The 25,815-nt window shown below is 43.4% G+C and overlaps 1 protein-coding gene across 5 annotated transcripts in view; it reads right to left on the bottom strand.

The window, feature by feature from the left end:
• Positions 1 to 25,815, bottom strand: part of NKAIN4 (sodium/potassium transporting ATPase interacting 4) — a gene marked incomplete at its 3' end in the record, with an annotated part of 81,851 nt that overhangs the window by 21,030 nt on the left and 35,006 nt on the right. For 4 of the 5 annotated variants that reach the window (XM_084645325.1, XM_084645324.1, XM_084645326.1 and 1 more), the window contains 3 exons: positions 20,136 to 20,273; positions 17,080 to 17,160; positions 3,267 to 3,464 (listed from right to left, as the gene is read on the bottom strand). In XM_084645325.1, the coding sequence (XP_084501451.1) occupies positions 3,267 to 3,464; positions 17,080 to 17,160; positions 20,136 to 20,273 (417 nt within the window). The remainder of the gene's footprint in view (positions 1 to 3,266; positions 3,465 to 17,079; positions 17,161 to 20,135; positions 20,274 to 25,815) is intronic. The other variant, XM_084645327.1, reaches the window with a different exon arrangement.

Genomic DNA, 25,815 nt, shown 5'->3' with positions numbered 1-25,815 from the left:
CATGGACCTTTGGAAAAAGCCCATCCCTCCCCGCTGCCATATGGACAGATCAAAATTAGGCCAGGTATTTAAAACAGAAAATGAACCTCCAACTGCTGCCTGGCAAGTTGGGGAGTTGTACTGTGGACATTTGCTAAATTGGAAAACAAAGCAAATTTTCTTTTGCAGATAAGTAGGATAAAAATTATTTCTGCTGCATTTTTTGTTGGGGTTGGTATAGGCAGGCAGCACACTGACGGTAAATTAACTAACCTGCCTATGTCAGTATACAGTCACTGCTTAAGATGTATGCTTCCATTAAGCATCTCTCTCCACTATGTCCCTTCACAATGTCCTTTGTTCTGGTGTATTTCAGTGGGTTGGTTGGGATTAAAGGTATAGCCCCACTTTTCTGTCATATAATCCAGTATTGGTTCTGTCATGATAGTATCTACGCCCTTTTCACTTTCAAGAGACATGGCTTCAAATCCTGACTGAATGACATTTGAAAAGGAGTCTGATGGATTCTTAAATTAGGCCCTAACAGATATTTGTGTAGATGAAGAAACAATCACAACTGACAGTCTTTGGTGTGGATGCTGACCTCATTCACTCCAGATAAAGTTAGAAGCAACTCTATTAACATCATGGAGTTCGCCCAGCAGAATTTGCCACAAATGAGATCAGAATCAGGTCTTTGATGGTTCCCCCCCCAACAGAGGCCCGGGATTGGAAGAGCTGGGCGACACAGTCAGGAGTCAGGGACATAGTACATTAGCAGAGCCATTCAGGAACGCTTCTATGGCATTCACTCAGCCGGAGTGAAATTCATCCCGAGTAAAGATGGGGTTTATGAAGAGCAGCTACACAGGGGATTTGACCTTTTTATCCTGTGAGCAGGGCTCAGGGCAGCTCCACAGCTGCTATTACAGCCCACTGGTTTGCACGGAACATTTTTTTTTTTCATAATAAGGTCAAATTTAATGAGGGGGGGATGTTTTCTGGGATGAATCAACCTTCCCTCCGGGGGAGCACACAGCAATGTTACTGTGCCTCAGTGCTCCTGAGGAATAATTATCTCTGGAGGATTGGACACGTGGTCACGTCTTATTTGTTAACAAGATATCAATTTCATAACACTGAAGCTGAAACAGATAATTTTAAAGCTGCTGAACAAAACCCACAAACACAGGAGAGGAGGCTTTGCATTCCTCACCCCACTGCTTTGAGGTACTGAGCATTCAATTTCTCATAGATGCCTGACAGACAAGGAAGGAACGAGGTCAGAGCCTTTGCTGCATCTCCCTGTTCTTCGGGAGACATGATCAATAATACAAAAAAAAATATATTTACTGTCTGTCTGCAGCACTGAGGCCTGCAAAGCATTCTGGGAGGGACAGCAGCTTATAATAAAATCTGCCTGAAAATGAGATAAAGAGAATAGCAAAACTATGGGCAAGGATCAAAGAGTTTGGTCCTCAGAGACTAAACAGGGAAAGGACTAGCAGTAGTTGGCTATTTTCAGGCAGGACCTGATTGAAATAATGAAAAGCCCTTTAAGGTTTCCTTTCTGCTCTGTCTGCAAGGGAAATCTGTCTAATGTCCAGTAAGATTATATGAGCACTTAAGGGAGATATAGGCCTGGCGCTTTAACATTCCACCTTTACTACAGGAAAGGTATGTCCCTTTTACAGAAACTCACCATATACATCAGGAAATCCTGAGCAGGAACTGTAGGGACTTCTGTACACACGCGTGCTTGAGCTTATATCCCAGTGTCAGGGCCCAGGATGCACAAAAGTAGGATAGGAATCTTCTATGGTTTACATCCCGAGGAGGGAATGGGGGAAACAACTTATAAATATTTGCCCCAAACCCATTAATTTCTTGCCCAGCCTCAATCAATTTCCTCTCTCCATCTCGCAAGCTGAGAACACTCACTCTGAACCCATGCTGCCTTACACATTTACAAATCACTACATGAACTTGCAGTGCCTGTAAAAAAAAGTTAAAAAGTATCAGTATACCCAGCCCAGAGGCAGGGGTTGTAACCCTGCCTGCTGTGTTTTGTTGCAGCAATCTATCTTGGGGCCTCATGCCTAAGTTATCAGGATTCTATAAAACCAGAGCCAATCCTAAGCATAACATAGGTCCAGGTCCTGCCATTTGTTGACTGAGCCCTTCCCCTTAAGTCTGCCCACTGGGAGGACTTTGATGTTTCTTTAGTCAGCCAGAGGGAATGCTATTAAGTGAGGTATGACACTTCTACTCTCTCAAGGGTTCAACATTCAGCCTCCAGAGCACACCTATCATTGGTTAGCTTGGAAAACAATAAACTAAGAAACAAAGCTTTGGTTTTCTTTATGACAGTGCTGGGAACTACCATGAGAACACTGGGCAGTAAAACATCCACGAGTAACATTCAGACTAACAGTCCTTCATAAAAGGGCCATATTCCCTTGAAGTATGCACTGTGTTCCAGCACGAATGCAGTAACATTTCTCACATCCTCCTTTCTCATGCATACAAGCCAATGTCAGGTGCAGTCAAACCTGTCATTTGAAGCCCCCCCAATGGGTTAAAGCACAGTTCCCAGCTGGAGTAGAACCCGTATGTATTTAAAGCCACTAAACTAAAAAAGCAAAGCAGATTAAAAAGATGTGATGCAACTACAAAATGCGTGAGCACCAGTGGAAATAAAGATGATAATGGACCTTTTGTTTCAATTAATTTCACATGCAAATGAGAAACAATTAATTAATAGGGATATTAAGGACAACACATTCCTGCAGTATATTTTAAAAATGCCTGTGAAAGACTCCAATGAGGCAATGTTTGATGGAAACTTAATACAAATCATTGGTGTCAGCAGGAAAAAAACGTGCTGCTTTCTGGATCTATCAAAAGTTGTTTTGTTTTCTGAAGGAGGATATGATCTTCAAAGGGAAACACAGATCTCCCCTCCCCAAATCCTTTCTGTCAGCTCACACACGCACACACACACATACCCCTCAAATATCACAAGCGACTATTGGAAATACAAAAAGCTAGGTCTCTTTCCTTACCAAAATGTGTTTCCCTTCCCCAGTCATTGATTTGTTATTGTAGAGGTACGTGGCTTGTTATGGTAAGTGCTAGGCTGCTGGTGTTGATTTCTATTTTTAAAAAAATGTCTTGTAGATATTTAGGAGAGAACACAGAGTTTAAAAACAACCATTCCCTTTGTGCTACCTACTAACATTCTACTTGGATGGTTTTACTCTTTGTTGGAGACCAGAAGTACTCACCGCTACCAGAATTTGGACCGAGCTGTGCATGACCTCAATGTACTGATACTCTAGAGCACAACCAATCACAGAGATGTAAGAATGGCTGTCCAATCCCTTTATGCCAGCCATGGACGCCTCCTTCCTTATGCAGCCAGGGCCATTTTCACTCCACCATGACTGATGCTGGGAGATATTAAAGGTCAAAAGTTCGCTGTCCTGGGGAGAAAAAAAAGATGCAAAAAAATCTTCATTTACAGAGGAATTAACTCATTAGTCCCATTTAGGGGGGGAAGACTTGCAAAAATGCTTAGTGTTGCCTTAAAAATTGGCCATTAAAAAAAACCTGACCATTAAAGTCAATGGGAGCCTTCCGAGGCGAGTGCTGACAGCTTCTGAAAAAACTCACCTTCAGTGAGCACTAAGAGGATCAAAAGGTGTTTAGAAGCATTTTTCAAACAAGCTGATAAATCAGTAAGAACTGGACTAAGGCCTGCCAATGGGACACAATGCTGCAACAATGTGCCAATCAGTCCCACCTTAACATGGTGATGTCTAGGTGCAGTCATGAGCGTGAGGTAGCTTCAACACACCATATTGCAAGGCCACAACAGAAAGACACTTTATAGGCACCTAGACTAGTTTGGGGACTCAAGACCATGTGGCTAGTGGTGCCTGGAGGAGAAAAGAGCTGTCAAGAAATTTGGAATATCTGCAAATATCAGGATAGAGGGAACACACTAAATTTGCAAGTTATCTTAGATTCATATAAATATAATATGTCAAAACATGATGGGTTCTTGGAGTAGGTTATAAACTTTCAGAGCAAGGCATCCTGGAGATTTTTTTCATACTTAATATACCACTGTACAGTTTATTCTAATCTCTCTAATTATACTTCATTATTGACTATTACAGATGTGGTTGCATTAGGAACAAGAACATTCTCAACACATTTTCTCAACACAGAGCTGGTGCACCTTCATTGCACCTGGACCAGAATGAGCTCTCTTAAAAGTTCCATCCACATTAGGAAATTGATCCATTGTTAAATATTATTGTCAACAACAAGTCCCAAGAACACTTTCTGGAATGGCGCTGGAAGTGGTTCATCTTGTCTGCAGTGGTTTACACGAATACCAAATTATGGTGACTTTGTCTACTGCATACAACATCTTTACTTTGCTAAGAACTCTGACAGTAGTCAGAGACAGCAGCCATTTTGTTCCCAGAGTTGCTGCAGCTTGTCATGGACACACAAGGACACACTCCTCTATTATGGAGACAGACTCCACGTTTGTTCTTTCTTGCTGCTTTCCTTTAAACTACGATATGTTGCTGATATGGAGGTAAATGGTTGCGCAGGGAGATTAGGGAGGCTATAAAATTTTTAAAAACTCAATAATAATGGGGGATTTTAACTGCCCCCATATTGATTGGGTACATGTCACCTCAGGACGGGATGCAGAGATAAAGTTTCCTGACACCTTAAATGCCGGCTTCTTGGAGCAGCTAGTCCTGGAACCCACAAGAGGAGAGGCAATTCTTGATTTAGTCCTAAGTGGAGCACAGGATCTGGTCCAAGAGGTGAATATAGTTGGACCACTTGGTAATAGTAACCATAATAAAATTAAATTTAACATCCCTGTTGTAAGGAAAACATGATAGAGGCTCAACACTATAGCACTTAATTTCAAAAACGGGGACTACACAAAAATGACGAAGTTAGTTAAACAGAAATTAAAAGGTACAGCGCCAAAAGTGAAATCCCTTCAAGATGCATGGAAACTTTTTAAAGACACCATAATAGAGGCTCAACTTAAATGTATACCACAAATTAAAACAACATAGTAAGAGAACTAAAAAAGTGCCACCATGCCTAAACAACAAAGTAAAAGAAGCAGTGAGAGACAAAAAGGTATCCTTTAAAACATGGAAGTTAAATCCTAGTGAGGAAAATAGAAAGGCGAATAAACTCTGTAAAACGAAGTATAAAAATATAATTAGGAAGGCCAAAAAAGAATTTGAAGAACAGCTAGCAAAAGACTCAAAAAGTAATAGCAAAAACTTTCTTAAAGTACATCAGAAGCAGGAAGCCTGTGAAACAATCAATGAGGCCACTGGACAATTGAGATGCAAAAGGAGCACTCAAGGATGATAAAGCCATTGTGGAGAAACGAAATAAATTCTTTGCATCGGTCTTCACAGCTGAGGATGTGAGGGAGATTCTCAAACCTGAGCCATTGAAACTATAGTAAAGAACAAAATTGTCAGACACATAGGATGAACAGAATTTGTTGGGGAAGAGTCCACATGGTTTTTGTAAAGGGAAATGCCTCACCAATCTACTAGAATTCTTTGCAGGGGTCAACAAGCATATGGACAAGGGGGATCCAGTGGATATAGTGTACTTAGATTTTCAGAAAGCCTTTGACAAGGTCCCTCACCAAAGGCTCTTAAGAAAGTAAGCTGTCATGAGATAAGAGGGAAGGTCCACCTGTGGATTGGTACCTGGTTAAAAGATAGGAAACAAAAGGATAGGAATAAATGGTCAGTTTTCAGAATGGAGAAGGGTAAATATGGTGTCCCCCAGGGGTCTGTACTGGGGCCAGTCCTATTCAACATATTCATAAATGATCTGGAAAAAGGGGTAAACAGTGAGGTGGCAAAATTTACAAGTGAGACAAAACTACTCAAGATAGTTAAGTCCCAAGCAGACTGCGAGGGGCTACAAAAGGATCCCTTAAAACTGTGTGAGTGGGCAACAAACTGGCTGATGAAATTCTACGTTGATAAATGCAAAGTAATGCACATTGGAATACATAATCCCAGTTATACATATAAATGATGGGGTCTAAATTAGCAGTTACCACTCAAGAAAGAGATCTTGGAGTCATTGTGGATAGTTCTCTGAAAACATCCACTCAATGTGCAGCGGCCATCAAAAAAGCAAATAGAATGTTATGAATCATTAAGAAGGGGATAGATAATAAGACAGAAAATATCATATTGTCTCAATAAATCCATGGTACGCCCACATCTTGAATACTGCGTGCCGATATGCTTGCCCCATCTCAAAAAAGATATATGGGAACTGGAAAAGGTTCAGAAAAGGGCAACAAAAATTATTAGGGGTATGGAACGGCTTCCATATGAGGAGAGATTAATAAGATTGGGACTTTTCTGCTTGGAAAAAGAGACGACTAAGGGGGGATTTGATAGAGGTCTATAAAATCATGACTGGTGTGGAGAAAGTAAATAAGGAAGTGTTATTTACTCCTTATATAACACAAGAACTAGGGATCACCAAATGAAATTAATAAGCAACAGGTTTAAAACAGACAAAAGGAAGTATTTTTTCACACAACACCCAGTCCACCTGTGGAACTCCTTGCCAGAGGATTTTGTGAAGATCAAGACTATAACAGGGTTCAAAAAAGAACTAGATAAGCTCATGGAGGATAGGTCCATCAATGGCTATGAGCCAGGTTGGTGTTCCTAGCCTCTATTTGCCAGAAGCTGGGAATGGGCAACAGAGCATTGGTCACTTGATGATTACCTGTTCTGTTAATTCCCTCTGGGGCACCTGGCATTGGCCGCTGTCGAAAGACAGGATACTGGGCTAGATCGATCTTTGGTCTGACCCAGTATAGCCATTCTTTTGTTCTTTGTGTGTGAAAAAAATAGATCATCCACACTAGCAATTAAACTATTTCCAACATTGGTTCAAGGGAAAAGTTCCTGACAATGGTTTACACCAAGAGGTCAATTTCATAGCATGGCATGGGATTTAGATTTGTAAACTGGGTAAATTTGCCATAGAAGCCACAGAAGGGGAATAAATATGGAGCACTGAGTCTACTCACAGAATCACGTCAGAACATATCCACCTGGCAAGAGTAGAATTAGGATCTACAGCTGAAGTAATAATGAAAAACATTTTTGAACACACACATTTACAGTTGACGGCAAAGAGGAAATTAAAGTATCTAATAAATTCCCCTCCCAGCTCCATCTGTCAATTTCCACCTCAGTATTCAGATTTATTGCACTTCTGGGTCTTCTATTGACCTCAGTCACTATCAACCTCTTGGGTCAAATTACTCTGACAAACTGACCTCCACTGTGATCAATAGCTTAGTAATTAACACTCGCCCAAGAACTCCACATCATCTCTGCCTCCCAAGCTACCTTTTACTTTGCTTCCCGCAGCTTCGCTGGTTCAGTGCACTAAGACATGCAGTTCTGAGTGTCACGTGGTGAAACGCAGCATGGGTAGTTCAAGGGTTCGACAGGCAATGAGGAGGTGGCACTTCCATCAATAACAAATCCCCCTTCCTTTGGGAAAAAGGATACCTGAGTAACCTGGAATCACAGCTGCAACCCCTGGGGTATTGTTTTGGGGCTTCTAGCTTAAATTTCCCTGCAATTGATGAAATACAAACTTAGCATTGTTGGGAGAGCAGGGGATGAAAAGATAATGGTAGCAATACTTTGTGGGGAAGTGCTAAGTGCCCAGTGCCACTGGGACCCCAACAGACCTTCCATGTCACTTTGATGTAGACTCAACAATACCTTTTGGTTCTAGCAGCCGATAGGAGAGGGGTGGAAGGATTTATATGTGCCTGTCCTAGAATCTAAAGACCTCTTCACTATAGGAATAAACACAGAATTTACAGTGTAAGTCCAACAATAAATACAGGGCTTCTTGTACTTTCCTCTAAAGCATTTGGGACTGGCTGCTGGGCCATTGGTCCTAGACTGAGACAGACGATGGGGTAGGGGGAAATAGCAAAAATCAGAGTCTGGATCCAGGCGCATCCCAAGTAGCAAAGTGGGCTTGCAAGTGGAGCTGATCTGAATTCTGCTAATGTTTGAACAAGGACAGATTTTGTTAGGCTACCTGACATAGACTTTAATTTTCCTAAGCCGAAGCTCATGTATAGCATTAATTCCTAGTTCCCAAGTCCTGAGAAGCCAACCACCCCATTAGGAATCCTATGTAGACTAGCCTGCAAGCCCCCAACAAGCTCGCACCCAATAACAGCTCCAAAACTTTTTACTAAGTGTTCTGGGAAGCACATCTTGGGAGACATGAACAATGAAGTCAGAAAAAGACAGCTGCCAAGTTCCTGACATGAGCACTGCAAAAGACGGGATGTGCTTTGCAGGGGACGGAGGAAGGTGCGAAGCTGTGGTGTGCTACCCACACTGAAGCAGCCCCAATATTAAAAGAAAGAAAACAGAGAAAACTCCATTAACAGTAGAGCTTACACAGGATCCTCTGCATTTTGGAAGGGGTGGGGGGTGGGGAAATAATCAGATTGGCAGCTATGGGGTAACAAAGCTAACGTAAGGTGCTGGGTGTCACAGGTTCTGTGCTGAGGGACATCTGCGGAGAAGCGTCTAGTAACCAATTTCCCTCCCCTGCAGCCTCTGGAAGCTGCTGGATTTTGGTGGGAGAGTCGCTGGCCTGCTCTCTCCAACGGGAGTGTTGTTCCCCCACAGACTGCATGCATATGTTCTCCCCCTCCTTAGAGTTATGCAGTTTTCCTCAAGCTTGCTGCTCCCCGACACTCACCTCCTATCTTATACAGTCCCCGGGACACATGATTATGTCCTGTAAAAAGTTCCCCCTTCAGAGAGAGCCAGCCAGCCTGCCCAAGCCGCTGCTGGACTTCCCCTCAACCCTCTTCTTCCCCGACCCCAAGCTAGTGGGCAGATCCGCCAGCTGGAAAAAAAGCAAAACCATACTCCAGACAAGGACTCAGCTCCAGCTCCTTTGCTCAGGGCTTGCCTTTATTGCCACAGATACAAAGTGATTCAAACAGCCTCACTGCCCCACAGGGCCTTGTCTCCAGGACGTCACTCTCTCCCCATTCCCCAGCTGAGTCTGCCCCCAGGGGTCTCTGTCAGCCTTTTGCCTGACTAATGTGAAGAGCCCCCTCCAGCTGCGTCCCTGTGCTCGGATTCCACAGAGGGTAGACTGCCTCGAGAGAGCTGGCAAGAGAAAAAACAATGGGACAGCTTTCCTCCCCTTTGGAAATCCTCACAGAGTCGGCTCTTGCTTCCCTCTGCTGCAGGAGATGGACTTTTAGTCACCAGACATCAGCAAGCCTCATTTTGAACTGAGCCTAGATAAGCGGCAGAACAGATGTCAGATATGGCAAGGAATTAGGCAGGTAGAAGAATGCTAAATACAAAGTCAAAGTGCTCGGTGCTATGGCACACAAATAGCCTCCGCTGCAAGCACAAGCAGAGTTTATGCTACCAGAAAGCAGAAACGACAGTGACGAAGTTGAGTGGTTCCTAGAGAGACAACTCCTCCCCCCATCCCCCCCCGTTTTTAAAGAGTTTCTTGGGAAAACATGGGCACACTTGCACATTCGAGTGAAGCAGGCAGTCACTCGCACGCACAAATGATCAGCCTAATGACCATTATGCTTACACATACTGTGATTGAGAGTGGCCTTGTGTAAGCAGATGCGAGTGACGTTTTGCACACATCATTCTGAAAAGGTGATGAGACATTTTGCCACCAGTGTTTTGGGGTAAGGGACAGGAATGGAGGTGTTGTTTTCTCAGCACACTGAGATCAATGCCATTTTTTACTGGTGCCCCTGGTACCTGCGGTGACCAAGCATAGTAAAAAGGCATTTAAGGCTAACATTTTATTGACCTCTGTTTGCTAAGAAGAATCCCTGGACTCCTACTGCAGTCTGCTAACATTTTGTTTTCCTTATTGCAACACTAAAAAACCAAAGGGGCATTTAATTAGCATTATATGAAAATGACAGAAGCAGCTCATTAAAAACAGGGCAAAAGAACAGGAATCAGGAAATAACTTCAGAAACAGAGACAAAAGTATTCCAGAAAGCAGGTGCATTTCAAGAAAAATTGCAAAAGTAAAGGTAACTAGAAGTGGGAGATGTGTTGGAAAATACTTCTCAGTTCCCAGTTATTTCAGTGAGGAACAGAGATCGGTGTATCTCTACACTCTCTCCATTTCTTGACAGGTGGCTATTTAAAGGGTTACTGCTACCTCCTTAGCCTTCAATCTGAAAAGAAATATGAGAGAAGTGGTGATACGAGCACCCTCTCGAGAGCCCGCTGAAGGCCAGCCAGGCTCACATTTCAATTTAAACTGTCACTGGACCTTGTTGCTGTCTATTTGCAATTCTCCAGCACTATGGTGGTGCTGTGGGGAGAGAAAAAACCCTAAAAATCTAATACAGTATGAGTTTTTCCTGTTACATCTCCTATGCCTTTATATTAGAGGCAATCCCCCACACCTAGCACCCACAGAATCAGCTTTGGAAAAGTAAAGATCATCAGAGACCACTATGTTTCTTTGTTCACCAGCTGCCTTCTGAACCCCGCTCCCCCTTTCATTAAAAAGCAGCAGTAATGGCTCTCAAAGCAAGTTCAGCCCAGCCACACAAGCCCTCAGAGTTTGATGGCTGAATAATTTTGCCTCTTTTAAGTTGGAAAGATGTATCATCAAAAAGGGGAACAATAATTCTTATCTCCTAGCAGTGCCTGCTAAGTGCCTGCATCTCACTGAGGCAGCAAGGGAATTACTTTTATCATTGCTTAGACTCATGTTGTCTGTTCACAATGCTGTAGTAATTAAAGGCCAAGTAATGGATTTCTATTCTCTGAATTGAGGAGGAGGAGTGGGGGAGTAATTATTATCAACAGTGCGTTTCCTCTCACCTCCAGCTGATAACATTTGCTCAGTACCAGAGCTATCCCAGAGCAGCTCTACCTATTCTCTTCTTGAATGCAAATAACTTCCATGATGTCTAACCCAAATTATGCCCCTATAAATCAGGTGATCAGAACAGTGTTGGTAGAGAGTTAAGGCCGAAGGTCAGGCCTGGGTGGGAAAATTTAAAAATCACCGTACCACGACGAACAGTTTCCAGATGAAAAGAATGAACAGAGGCAGGTTTAAAGGTAAAGCCCAGACACTAACTGCCTCTCAAACATGTTTCAGTGTCCTGAGCATATGATGAATAATCAATGTGGCAGCTGAATAGACAGAGACATGTACATTTTAGCAGCCGGATTGTAATTATTAATTTAGATTCGCATTTCCCACCAACCTAAACAGTGTGCTTGTGTAAATGAGCTGTGTCTTCATGCCCAGCAAGTGGATCTAGAAGTTTATTGTGATATTTGGATCTGTAGCCAAGATACCATGGTGATGCAAGTATTATAACTCGCGAGCTAGATTGATGCCTAGGCAGAAAGAAGAGGGAGAATGTGGAAAGTCAGGAGGAAGAGAAGCAGCAGTCTGGAAGTGGAATCTCAGGAGTTCCACCAATTGCAGTGATATAGAGCAGCTGTACAAAGCACTCAGAGAAACAGTATGTCACCATGATACTGCAAGCATGCTCTGAACAGCGAGCAGAGACAGCCAGGAGCCTGCACCAAACCTGCAAGGAAGCACATCAACGTCACATTGCTGAAGATGAAAAGCAACATTTCAGTTCCAGGTCTTCCATGTTTCTTGTCTGACCAAAGCATGGTCATAAAAAAAACTGGCACAGCTGGACCTGCTTTACAAAGACCTTTCAAAAGATCATTGCAAGGTAGCAGGAAATGCTTTATTAGACCTTTGTCTGCCAATCCATTTGTCTGCTGTCCACCTAATGAAGTTCTGGCGGACAATATTTCATTCCTTTTATTCTACGAAGAAAAGATATCAAAATATGAAAAATGACAAGGAGTAAAAAAGAATAATCACAATTGTCAAACTGATTTTCTGGTTCAAGGAATAAGGAACAAATGTAAAATACTCAGGAGAGAATTTTCCTTTTGGACAAAAATAACTCATCTTGATTTGGTGTCAGATGAGTGTAGGAAAAAAGGAAATGAAGAGGGTTCAGTTTAACTCCAGATGCAACATCTGGGTCTAGATATTTGGAACTGCCTGTATGCTTTTGCACACACAGTTACTGCAATCATGCACCCATTCACTAATCACATGCCCAAATGACTTGTTAAATGCGTGTTTATTGCAACTGCACATGCAAAATGGGTAAAAAATATGCATGGATTTTTGCATGTGCAATTATGCCTATGGTTTTGGAAATCTGGGCTTAAATGGCTCAGGGATATTAGCAGCACTTTTGCTACAATTTATAGCCACCGATCTTTTCTCTCTTTAATGTTTTGAACCTTCGTAGATAAAGTATCAAAAAGAGAACCTCAGAAGGTTTGGAGGTTGCATGTGGGCTAACATTAGACATTTCCGATGCTTCTCATCTTTTCAGGTGGCTTGCAGAATTTAACTGGAGACATTGCGAGACTGGCTGTTCTGATGATATTTTAGCATTTTCTTGGTCAACACTAGGATGTAAGGGCTACTCTAGAAATATGCTCCGTGAAAGGAGACTAAAAGACAAAGGGGAAGGAAGGAAGGAAAGAGACAGGGTCTTGTTTTGAGCTGAGGAGACACGGGTGTCAAAACACTTACCAGAGAGTGTGGTTTCGTCTACTCTGTGAGCTAGACATGTGGTTCTTGGCTCCCACAGACACACTCACTAGCATGCATTTGAGCTAGCATGCTAAAAATACTAGCATGGGCTGGCTGCACCGAGAACAAACATGGCCTAAGCCCATGGGTACACACTCAGGGTGGCTCGCCGGTGCCATCACTTCTGCTGCTTGAGCCAGTGCAAGTACGTCTGTGCAAGAGAATCACGCTCATAGTGTAGATGCAGCCCCAGAGGAAGACGACCTTCCCCCATAATTCACAGAAACAAACAGGCGCCTACAAACTTGCTGGTGTTCTACAAATAATGTTCAACGGTGGGGACTGCAGAACATTTAACGGTACAAATATACTGTTCTATAAACAATGCACAACAGCTGGGTACTTTCTCTTCTCGGTTTCTCTGCCCCTCTCAACCACCCTCCGCTCTCGCCGCACCTTCCCAAAATCAAATCTATTCACCAGACCACATAAAGAATATACAACAATGACTTTCTCTGCCACAAAGACATGTAGCAGTTTCCTTGTTGCTCATATTTTCACCTCTCCAGGCATATATTAAACTTGCTAAAGCAGAACCAATCAAGGTTCTTTTCCTCCTTGTCTCCCCACTGGAGTCATCACCTGTCTGAACTGTAGAGGGCTGTCATTACCAGCTGCCATTTTAACAAACTCCACTCTTTCTAGCTCGCTGCCCTTGCTGCATTTTGTCATTATAAATTAACCAGCTGCTGACACAGCTATATCAGCCAGGCATCTGACAATACATCATTGCCAGAAATGAAAAGGAGAAGCACTGGGGTGGTCAGAAATGCTACATGGCTTCCACACCCTGCCCCATATATCTTATAGGGGCTCACCTGGAAAGACAGCCGTAGGGACAGGAATCCCCCCTCAGGTACACGCATGCAGGGATACCTGCCCTACTGTGGTATCACCATACAGTGTTCCTCAGCAAATGGCTGATACTGCAATGCTCTTGCCATCTTCCAGAGGTGGTTCATCCAATGACCTCACAGCGCTGGGCGCTCTCCTGAATACAGACAGTTCTTATGGGGACTGAGCTGAAGCCCATTCAAGTCAATAGGAGCCTTTCCACAGACTTCAGTGAGCTTTGGGTCAGGCCTGTGGAGGTGCAGGAGGATGTGGTGTTTCCCATATAGGCCAGGATAGAAGCCTGTCCACATGCAGAGTTGCATCAGTTTAGATGTGACTTTGAACCGACTTAGTCAAACTGGTGCAAAAAGGCGTTGTGGACACTTTGATTTCAGTTTAAACTAAGTTTATTTCAGTTAAACTTAGGTCGATTAACCTTGCCTACATACAAACCTATATCAATTTAGTTAGATCAGTGTAAAGTCCTGCATGGACACACTGATTTCAGTTTTAGAGTGGTTTATTTGAGTTTAACTTAAACCTGTTCACAATCAATTAACAATAAGCTTAAAAGCAAAACAAAACAAAGCCACCCTAACAACTCAAAGGGATAGAATAGCATCCTCACAGGGATTTGTACTCGTTCAACTAAATAGTTTCATAGTCACATACCGTTAAAGTTTATCTGTGTAGTTAAGCCCTTCGGAACAGGTTTCAGCTATACTGAAATAAGGGAGTCCATCCAGGGGTTTGCACCAGTTTAAACTTCGGGTTTGTCTACAATGGAGCTGCAAGATGTAATTTCCAGCTTGAGTAGACATATGTGTACCAGCTCTGATCAAACTAGACGGCTAAAAGTGGAAGCGTAGCTATGGCAGCACAAGCTGCGGGCGGGGCTAGCCACCCCAACTATAATCCCATTTGAGACCCAAGGTACATGGGTGGCTAGACCCTTGTACTGCTGCAGCTACATGCCTATTTTTAGTGTGCTAGGCCAATCAGAGCTAGTGTGGGTCTGTCTCTTGAGCTGGAAACTACACCTCCAGCTCCAGTGTAGACATACCCTAAACTAGTGCAAAACGTGTGCGTAGACAACTGCTAGGTGCACTTATCCATCTTGTTCACACAGGATAGTAGAGCCCCCATTTAGCGAGGTCTCTGGAGAGAAAGAGATTCTGGGACAATGCATCTTTAAAGTCTCCTCCTTTAAACCACGAAGCACACCCAAAATTCTACTGAAATCCCAGAATTCATTTCCACAAGCATCCCGTCGACAAGATCTCTCATTTGTTTGTTTATAGACATAGTTTGCCATTCCTGGGATGCAAGCAGTTTCTCAAAATTAAAAAAAAAAAAAAAAAAAAAAGAGCAAAATGGCATTTTTTCAAACAAAAACAATTTATGAAAAAAATCAGAGCTCAGCTGTAAATTATTGTGCTCTTTGGTGAAACCATCAACATTTTTTATTTTTGCCAGTTGCCACCCACTCCACGGTGGCAACTCTGTTACAGCTCCAAGGGAGAATCCACCAGGAGACAATAGGTGTTATGCAGTGCAGCCCAAATCTATAAACTCTTATTCACACAAACAGTCCCCCACTTATCTGAGTAGTCCCATTGGCTAAATAAAGATTGGTAGCAGTAGAAACAGAATCAGATAAAGTTGCAAGCTTTGCTAAAGTGTCCTGTGAGACAAAGATAGTGGGTTAAAGCTCATTGACAGGTGGCAGAATGGCGTTCGTATTATCCTGTTTGTATTGCAGAATATTTTTCCCAAAACAGTAAAACTCAGATAACGTAAAACAGGTCAAGGATAGCAAAAGTACATCTGAGACAGGCTACTAGAAAACACGAGAGTCAGTCAGTGAACCAACAAAGGGACAGTTTGATCTGAGTTTTACTGTTTCCAGAAAGGTGCTTTTAGACTGTTACTAACCAAAACTAGATCCTTTTATCTAACTGATTGCAGCCAGTGTTGAAGTTATACTTTGGACCAATGGTAATCACTGGTCCAGGCGAGAGCTCCCTCTCAATGAGTTTCTATGGCTACTTCAGAAAATAGAGATTAGTTGGGGAATTAGGAAATGAAGGTTTCTCCTATCTGCAACGGGCTTTTTGTGTCCACTCACTACGTTAACATAAACCCGATGAAACGTAGAGCAGTTCCAGTTAATGTCTGTAATTTAGACACATGACCTGAGAATTCAGGTCAAATGTAAAGTGTTGTAAAGTGAACCAAGCTCCTCTAACCACTTTGAACTAATTAAGCTACAGCAATATTCATTAGAAATTCACTGCTTACAGCCCAGGCTCGGGTTAGGAGCTGGCTCCAATTGCCAGTATTTCTGACTCTGTCCTTATGCAGCAGACAATAATATTTAGCATCTTTCATCTTCAAAGAACTTTGCAAATATTCACTAATTTAATCCCCACAACATCCCTGCAGTGGGCACCTATTATTATTTCTATTTTTAGATGGAGAACCTGAGGCAGGGAAGTGCCTAGCTTTTGATAAGCAGTCACCTAGGTTACCACATGTATGGAGGTACCACAATGGATCTACCTGGCTTCCTTCAGCTTTACTCTTCATATAGGACACAGAAGGGGTTTTACTGAACTCTCCAGAGAGATGTAATTGGGAACATGGTGTCCCTGTTCCTAAACTGTCTGAAGGCCATTAGCAGGGCTAAGGGTAGAAAGAAAAGAGAGAAACCCCACTGAGCGAGTTATTGCAAGGAGTTTGCTTTAACCCAGCTCAACACCAACTGGGCTAGAGTCCCTAAATGTATTCCTTCCCTAGAGCAAACTCAGAAATGCAAACAGTACAGGGCAGTGCTAATGATTCCCCAGAACTCCCTTCTTTGGAGTCTGATCAGAATAAACCCCTATTTCTCTCCCCACAGAGCAATGTGCCCTTCTTCTAAAAAGTGTTATGAACCCTCAACAAGCTCAGCTGCAACCTAATTAGCTCACAGCCTCCCAGAGTTGCCTCTGAACTCAGGCTAGGAATTAACCCCCTCTCATGCAATGGTCCCCCCTGCACCTTTCCCCAAGGTCTCTTTCCCACCTTCAGTTTGAAATATTATTTGATCCATTATGTGCAGGGACTGCTGATGGCGGCGGGGGGGAATCAAACCACCATTGACACTTCTGCTAGGGGACTCCAAGAAATTGGACCTTGTTTTTATTATTTATTATGTACTTTTTACAAAATAGTAACAATGCTTGCAACATGTGTCTCTCCCCCAGAGAGCCCCTAAGCATCAGGCTGCATTAGTCTATGCAAGAAGACAGCACACTTCCCCTTTTTCCTCTTCAATTTTAATCATCAAGAGAGCAGACAGCATTTTCTTGTGGGAAGTCCCCTGTCCCACACTGTGTTCCCCAGCAGGTTCCCTTCCATGTCCTTTGATGCACAGGCTGTTCTCCAACCAGCCAGGCTCACATTCCTACTCACCTTTGAGAGTCCTCCCACCTCCAAGTAAAAGCAGATGATGAAGATGTTCCAGGTGACCCAAATTGCAGTCCAGATGGCATACTAGAAAGGAAAGGGCAGGGGGGAAGAGAATTAATGAACATGGGAGTGCTCTGGGAAGCTAGCATGCTTTGCATGTGATACGGCTGGAGACAGTCAAATGCCCCAAATCGCTTTCTGCTCTTCGGGGCATTTGACTAGATTTCAATGAAGCTATAGGTCTCTGGTGGTTATGGATGTTCTTATCTGGTTCCCAAAAGCAGGGTTCATAGGCAGCAGGCTGCATCTGTCCTGCTCTGCAGCATGGCATGTTAATGCAACACCGCCCCCCTATTCCCAGTGAAGGCTCCCTCAGCTGGGATCAATCTATGCATCTCATTGGTGGCAGTGGAGCTGTGCTGATAAACACCAGCTGAGGATCTGGCCCTGAGTTTTCAGCTGGCTAAGCTAGGTTTGTCAGACCCAATAACATTTTAACATCAGGCCCCTGCTGGCTCCGGCTCCCCTTGTAGGGCAGGGGTGTTCAGTTCTCACATAGCAAGTGGTGGGATGGGTTAAGGTGCCTCAGGGTTCTCTTACAGCAGCCTACTAAGGAGAAATTACAGACTTTGGAGCAAGTCAGATTCATCTCTCCTCAGCTTGAAGATAGCGGCTGCTATTCAGGGGCTTGCAGCGTGAGGCCTTTGAGGGCAGAATAAGGCAAAAAGTTGGGAGGAATGGATGGCTCCTCAGGGCTCCAGCTGAGATCCAGATGACGTCTCAATTTCAAAACACCACCAGACAAATAACCTGGGCACTTTTTTAGACCAAAGAGCAAGTGCCATGGGCCTCCTTTCTAATTCCCGTGACCTGCTCCTCTGAAGGGTATAGTTGTTATGGAGATGAGTGACACAAACACGCTTAGAAATACATAAATGAAAGAAACAAACTCTGCCAGCCAGCCAGCAGCCTGTGGGTCCCTTCCCTTGGGCACCAGATCAGCAATTAGAGCAGTGGTTCTCAGACTTTTGTACTGATGACCTCTTTCACACAGCAAGCCTGAGTGCGACCCCCCCCCCCCGCCTCCTTATACATGAAAAACACTTTTTCATATATTTAACACCATTATAAATGCTGGAGGCAAAGCGGGGTTTGAGGTGGAGGCTGACAGCTTGTGACCCCCCATGTAATAACCTCATGACCCCCAGTTTGAGAATCCCTGAATTAGAGGCATGGGAGCAGAGGCTTGGAGGAAATGGTGCAGCAAAACCTAGCATCCTAAGGGAAGAGGAACAGCTGGTCTCAGGTGTGTGAAGTAGAAAGTGAGGCAAACTCAGTGAACCCACTGTATCTGTCTTACTGACCTGTGGCTGGAAAGCCCTGCTCTGCTGGACTCCTACTTATCCTGACTCAAGAAATGTCCTCAGCTAAGCTTTCTATGCAGCTGGTAACTCTACATATCAAGTGTGACCAGAATGCATTTTTGTGTGTTCCGGGAAGTTTGTTAGTTGATTGGGTTGACTTTGAATGAAGTCTGAAAGCCGTCAACACGTCGGGAAACTGAATAAGGACAATGTCTGTAGAAAAATCCCAAATTCCTCAGAAAAATACTATTCAGACCCTTTTAAATGAACTTCTCCTGACATTTTCTATTCCAGTGCTTAATGGTCTTTCACCCACGTCAACAGGTACACTTGTGCTAGAGGGCCCCAGTATGAGGCTAGGAGGTTGTCAGACAGCCCGAGAGTCACAACCTGATCTCCATCTTGTCAGCTTCCACAGAGAGAGGTGACTGCAAACTGTCTCCTGCCAAAAAACCTGCCAGCTGGCAGAAGTTTATTATTAAAGGCATAGTCCCTGTCATTGAGGCTTTTATCTGTCCAATAACTGACAGTGATAAAGCAGAGCTGAAGGGGAACATGAATCATAGAGCGTTTAGGTCAATTATAAGGCAGTAGATCCTGTAAAGAGAGGTGCTTGCTGGCATCAGAATGTGATTCTAAGTATCTAAAAATATTTCTGAATGTTGGTTTTCAAAAAACATGTTCCAGTCAAACATGGTTTCTCACCAACAATGAGCAGAGCCAGAAAATGAACATTCCATTCCAGGAGGCTTCTGAAAAGATCCAGTGGTCACTGACCATGAAAACTGACCGGCTAGTATAACCAAGGCAGCATTGCAGATCCTCATGAGTCTCAAACTTGAGCATCTACTTATCAAAAAGAGATGATCTCACAGACTTTTAAGGTCAGAAGGGAGCACTGTGATCATCTAGTAAGACCTGCACATTGCAGGCCACACAGCCTCGCCCATCCACTTCTGTAATAGATCCATTACCTCTGGCTCAGTTACTGAAGTCCTCAATGATCTTGTGATTAAGACACAAGATTGGGACTCAGGAGACCTGGGATCATGTCCAGTTATAGACAGTCAGTACCCAGCTCTGTATCTGGGTCAGCACCCAGTTCTGCTGCAGACTCCCTGTGTGACCTTGGACAAGTCACTTTTAAACTCTCTGTGCCTCAGCTTTCCCATCTGTAAAATGGAGAAAATAATGCTTCCTTTCTCCAGCCCTTTGTCTGCCCTGTCTTTTTAGAATGATGGTTAAGTCTCAGTGGAAGAGATGCTCTCTTACTATGTGTCTGTATACCACTCAACACTATGGGACTCCAGTCTCAGTTGGGGCCTGTAGCTGCTACTGTCATACAAATAATACATATGATTTAATCTCTTCCAAAAGTGCTGAGTAAATATAGTAAAGAGTAGAATAAATAGTGTGCTCTTTAAAGCAGCACAGACAGGTACAGGTTAAACAAACACCTGCCCGGGATGTTCTAGATAATACTTAGTCCTGCCATGAGTGCAGGAGACTGGACTAGATGACCTCTCGAGGTTCCTTCAAGTCGTACAATTCTATGGTTCTGTGTGGATAAAAATCCCTGATGGTTGAATATCTGTGCATGAGTGGATTGGTTCCAGCCTTAACCCAGTGCCCACAAGACCCGATCATGGACTTGGCTGGGTAACTGTAGCATGGAAGAAAACGAACGTTACTTACCACCACTATGTAGCGTGGCCTATACTGAATAGTCCCGAAGAGGCCAAGGATAACGATGATGATGTGGAGGAAATTGGCTAGAATAGGAGCCCATTGATATCCCAGGAAATCAAACACTTGTCTCTCTAATGCAGCGAGCTGGAAGAGAGGAGCAAACGATGAATTACAAATTCACAGCCTGTTGCAAGGCTTTTAATGTTCAATCTCAGAGTCACTTCATCACCCCAGCTGCCTCTGGTGTTTTCCATGTATTTGTTCACCTGGGTACATCCACTGGGATAGCACGGGGAAGGAAGGTAGTCCCCTCCCCATCAGAAACACTGCCCTCCCCCCACATATTTAGCTCTTTTCAATGCTAATATATTAGTTTAAGGTAAAATCCATAAATGGTTAGTGCTTTACATCTAGATTTTCAGAACAGTCAGTGCAAAACTATGTGCATTTTGGGCATGTTTTTACCAGCACTGTGCACATAACCGCAGTCAGTGTATCCAGCTAGTCTTATAGCTGGCCATCATAGCCTCCTCCCATCCCTTTACTCCACGCCCCTGGCGCATACACTCTCCTACGTACAAAGTATTGCTCCATCCCAAACACGCTATGTCCAAAACTGTGGCTGGTACCAAATCCTTAGGAAGTGGGATCAGCTACAGCAAGAGAAAGGTGCCTAACGGCATAGGAGCTCAGAGTACAATTGGTATTTATTTTTTACCCACAAACCAGTTGCCAAAATGTACCAGCAATGCCCAAGATTAAATGTAGCATAATAGCCATTATTTTCTCCCTCACTTGCAGGGGGTAGCCTTGAGCGTCCAAAGGCCTTTTGCCATCTCCAGCTATTAGGATATATTATACTAGCTTTGTACACAGAACTCGTCTAATGGATGCATCTAGTCTACTCCTCGTAGTCACATCTGAAGTAGAGCCTCTTTTCCCGGGTGCACGCTGCACGCAGCTGGGCACCCAGCAATGGAACTTTGGCAACGGCTTAAAATATTGGGGGATGGTCGTTGTGTCCGCGTGAGCTAGCTGCAGGCCCCAGTGAAGCAGCATGATGAGAGGTGCCACCGTTCTCAAATGGCCACTGTTCCTCCTCCTCCCTGGGTGACAAGGTGGGGAAATCATTCATATGCCTCACTTACACCCAAAGGAATGGCAGGCAGAAACACTGCACACGAACACAGTTCTCTTTCCTGAAACCACAAGCTCGGAAGACAGCAGGGAAAGTTCAGAAGAATCTGTGTTTCAAAGGGGTAAATAAACAGCGTTGCTGCTTACAGGAGGAGATCAAAAAGCATGGCTGCTAAGCAGTTTTTTCTCCATGACAGCCCTCTGGATTGGAGAAGGGGTGCATGAGAAGCAGGGGGTTGGGAGAGCTGGCTCAAAGTCAATTTGTATTCTACAAAACAAATTAATCTCCCCTTTGAAGTAATGCACGCTGTCATATTTTGATCAATTTTAACTAACTGGAAGGAGCTGTGAAACGCGGCAATGCTGCCATTGTGCTATCAGGCTGTGCCTTTGAAATGGAAACTGGAGAATACTCCTCATTTCACAGTAGTTCAATTTGGTATCCTCCCATGAGTGCAAAAGATTTTCTATATCTCATCAGAACCAGCAGTCATAGGTTAAATGCTTAATCTTTTTAGTAGGGAATTAATGTACATACTATAATGACATTTAGAATTCCTGAACCCTGATTGGCTAGTAACAGGTCACTTGACTGTGACTACTTCATCCAATCAGGCATTTAATTGGCTTTGTGTGTGACATTAACCCTGGAATATGTACCATATAGAGCCAGCACCACGGTATATCAATTAGCTGATTAGACAAGGGGACACAATGGGGGGTGTGTTGTAAAGAGATAACACCCTGCCTTAGGTGCATTAGGATGAAATATTCAGCTTTGCCTCTTGCCTTCAGCCACTGTAAGAAATGGACAGACATAGATTCTACCCAACAGTGCATTATTGCCACTAAGAATTGTTCTTATTCGTTAAAAAAAATCATAATTTGCCTGTTCAAAAAAGTGTTCCTTTTTTTACACATTTCCCAGTGTTGTCGTTGCAGGGGGTAGTTAGCAACAGCCATAGATCACCATCTTCTTCCAGCAGTGACTTCTGTTGGGTAGTTTAATTCACAGGAATCTGGCAAAATGGGTCTCATGCCATCTCTGTCAGATGGAAGGATCCCAATAGTCTTGGGGACTGATTCATGATTGCTCTGTAGCTGCAAAGCTGCCACCCAGGCCTGCAGGGACTGTCCCTGGTGTAAAATGCAGAGCCAGAATGGCCTCCTACAAAAAAGACTGGCACAGAGGGTTGGTAATATAGGAAGGTAGGGGTGGGTGGGTGTCTAATGCATTGGCAATTGTGAGCTGTTGTAATGCCCCATATGGGCTGAACTAGCCCCCACCGGCCCCTAAATAGCAGAGGTTCCTCTTCTCGGTTCCTCTGCTGGCTCTAGTGCTGTGGCAGGTGTGAATTCCCCATTTGTCTCTAAGGGTCAATTCATGCAGTCTGTACTCCAGACAAAATTCCCAGATGGTTCTGTAGTCCTTATCCAGGCAGGATTTTGCCCTGCTATTTTAGGAGTTATGTTCATTTTCATACTTCCCTTTCTTCTACCTGCTACCTCCTTTGTACCCCTAGCTGCTTCTGTCCCTGCTTCTTCCACTGTGATCGGCATTTCTCTGAAGATCGTTGGGAATTTTCAGTTCATTTCACCCCATTTCTTTTTTTTTTAAACTTCTCCTCTCTTTTTCCCATCCCCATCCTGGACCATTAGGTGCCTTTCCCATTTTCTTTAGGCCCTGTATTTTTAAACAATGTTTTGTGACCTTATAAATGGGCGTAGCAGACTGCTACAGCATGCCAGCAGCATGACTGGTTAGAGCAGGAGAAAGGGAGCCAGGAGACTTGGGTTCTGTTCCAAACTGCTGCTAATGCAATGGGTGAGCTCAGCAAGTCATTCATCGTCATGGTTTTGTTTCCCCACCTGTAAAATAAAGACACTACAGGGCACTTTAAGATCCTCAGATGAAAGGGCTTATGTGCAGTAAATGCAAAGATTTACTGTGGTTGTTAATATTGTCCAAACAACGAGTGGAAATGCCACAATCCAGGTTTCAGAAGTGAATCCCCAAGCAGCATCAAGGCTCTCTCTTAGTTATCACTGGTCCTTGGGTGGAATTAACAGAACATTTGCTAAAACAGAATAGATAAACAACCATGTAATTCATGAGGCTACAGTTTCGTGTGAAGGACATAACTGTTAAACTCTGCCAAGGCTAGGAGGTAAACTGGGTAACTCTTGTGCAAATCCAGCCTGAATTTCAACATGCAACAAAGCATGAAACCAGGAGAATGGAATGACAAGTCATTAGAATCCCAAGACTGGATTCCTTGATTTGGCCAGAATGATGAGAAAGTGATGGCAGAGGGGAAGGGACAAGGAGCTTTGGACATAACCAGATGTTCATGCGTGTGCACATGCCCACACCTCTCTACCTCTGGACAAGAGCCATCCATCCTATGTGCCTCTGGGTATTAGCTCTTATGGAAAACTGCTGTGGAATGAGAGAGAAATGCAATCTTTCCATACAACTTTGAACCATCCTATTTGAGCTATAGAAAATTATACCTCTGCAGTAGAATTCTATAGGATGGTTCAAAATGTCTATAAAGAGGAACTTGTATTACATTCTAGGTATAGATTTTAAAGGTTGATCCCTATCAGTTTCATCCCAGTCAAATTATATAACACTTTTCCATTAGGAGGGGCAGAATCTTGTCCTTTATGACTATTTTCATTATAAGAAGGTCTCTTTTTTTCTCTTCTTGCTGCTCCAGATCATACAACATCTTCCCTTTTGAAATTAAATGAAGGAAAAAGCTGTTTTCTTCAACCAGTTTGTAACAGAACAAAAATCTAAATGGTTGTGATTGACCTTTCTCTTCTGAAATCAGCTGCGTTTGTGGTGATCTGAAGGGAGCTGGAATAGCAATAATCATACGAAGTATTTGTTAGACTGATGAACAAAACCTATAAAACTGTCTTTAGGGCTCTACTGCATTTATAGAACAGGTAGTGAAAGAAAGGCAGTACAAGATGCCTCTGTAGAATACACGAATTAAAGTCAATCACACAACTCATGGGTAGTTAATTTCCTCCTCACAAGTTGGAACAAAGCGTTCCACAGACAATAATATAGTGAGTGCCTGACACCCTGACAGTACTGAAGTCTTAACAGAAAAGGGTGCGGTAGCTACGATGGATGAGCCTTACTGAGAGAACTAGTTGAAAAATGATTTTGCAAAACATTTTGAATGTCTTTTCATTGTGCAGGGTTCAAATGGAACAATTTTCCATTTGTTGGACATTTTCAGTGTAATATTTTTGGGGGCAAGAAAACATACCCAGTGCAATAAAATGACTGAAGTCCAAAGTTTGGGGATTTTTTCATCCCCCCTCACACACACACACCATCACCATCCATCATTTTTTCTTGTTGCTATTCTGTAACTGTTCTAAAGTTGAGGAAGTTTAGAAAAGTTACAAAGTGAAAAAATGGATTTCTTCCCCAACCCCTCCAAAAAACTCACACTCTCTGGACATCATTCACTCTGCTGCATTCAGGGGGAAAAGGGAAAAGAAGAGGAAAGGGGGAGGAAGAGGAGAAAATTAAAAAACTCCAAGATTTCAATATTTGTGGTTTGCACGGTGGGTAGGGGACATAGAACATTTTTTTTTAAAAAAAAGCTTTTCATGAAAGTTTTCAATGTAGAAAATGGACCATTTTTTGTTTGTTAAAGAAGTTTTGAACAAGAAATGCTGACAAACTCTACTTACTAACCTTTGCTGGTATATAACCCAAGAGGCCTGTCTACTTGCCATAGTACCTGGTGCCACAACTGAATCCATATGAAAGAGCCACCTCCGCTTCCATCCTCCATCTCCCACTGTTCCTTCTTGTCCCTTGAGGGACACTTAACCTCCTCTGCCACCCCACTAAGAGTAATTTCCTATTACATTTAATATCTAGGGTTAAGTGGGATTGCAGATTGGGGTGGGGGTGAGAAGACAAGGCAGCCATATTTGTGATGGGCATTTTCAGGGTAGTAACCATAGAGCAGAGATTTCCATAAATGCTTGTTCAGACATGACTGTCCCATGTTTGTGTACCTGTGCTTTGATTGGCTGAGAGGTATTTGCATAATGGAGAAAACAAAGGTACGGTCATGGCACCATCTGACCCAGATAGTAGAACGAAGTGGGGGAGGAATATCAAAAGTGGGCTCTGCTCCCATGCTTCTAGGGGTTGGTTGCTTACATTTGGAGGCTTTCCCTCCTCTATTTTCCTCTTCCTACTTTTCTTCTTTCTATGATTTTCCCTTCCTCTGGGGTCTGCCTGGCTTCTGCAATTGCAGGGAGGCTCCTGTGAAAAGGTGGGTTTTGTACTTGGCTCTGAAGGCCACCAGACTGGAGAACACTGATCTGCTTCAGCAGGGGGTTCTCTAACATCCCATATGCTCCTGCCTCCTGCCAGCCTCCCCTTTGGCGTGTATGGATTTGGTCACCCTGATGAGCTCAGAAGTCTTACTCATTCCCCAGGTGCACTGGTGTGGATAAGGAGGGAGTAGGGGGAGCCAATGAATGAGTCAGAGGTCACCTGTAA

This window comes from Lepidochelys olivacea (assembly GCF_965140295.1).
Source record: "Lepidochelys olivacea isolate rLepOli2 genome assembly, chromosome: 13".
NCBI classification, from domain to species: domain Eukaryota; kingdom Metazoa; phylum Chordata; order Testudines; family Cheloniidae; genus Lepidochelys; species Lepidochelys olivacea.
The sequence above is the reverse complement of the archived record's forward strand: the minus strand, read 5'-3'. Positions and strand labels throughout refer to the sequence as shown.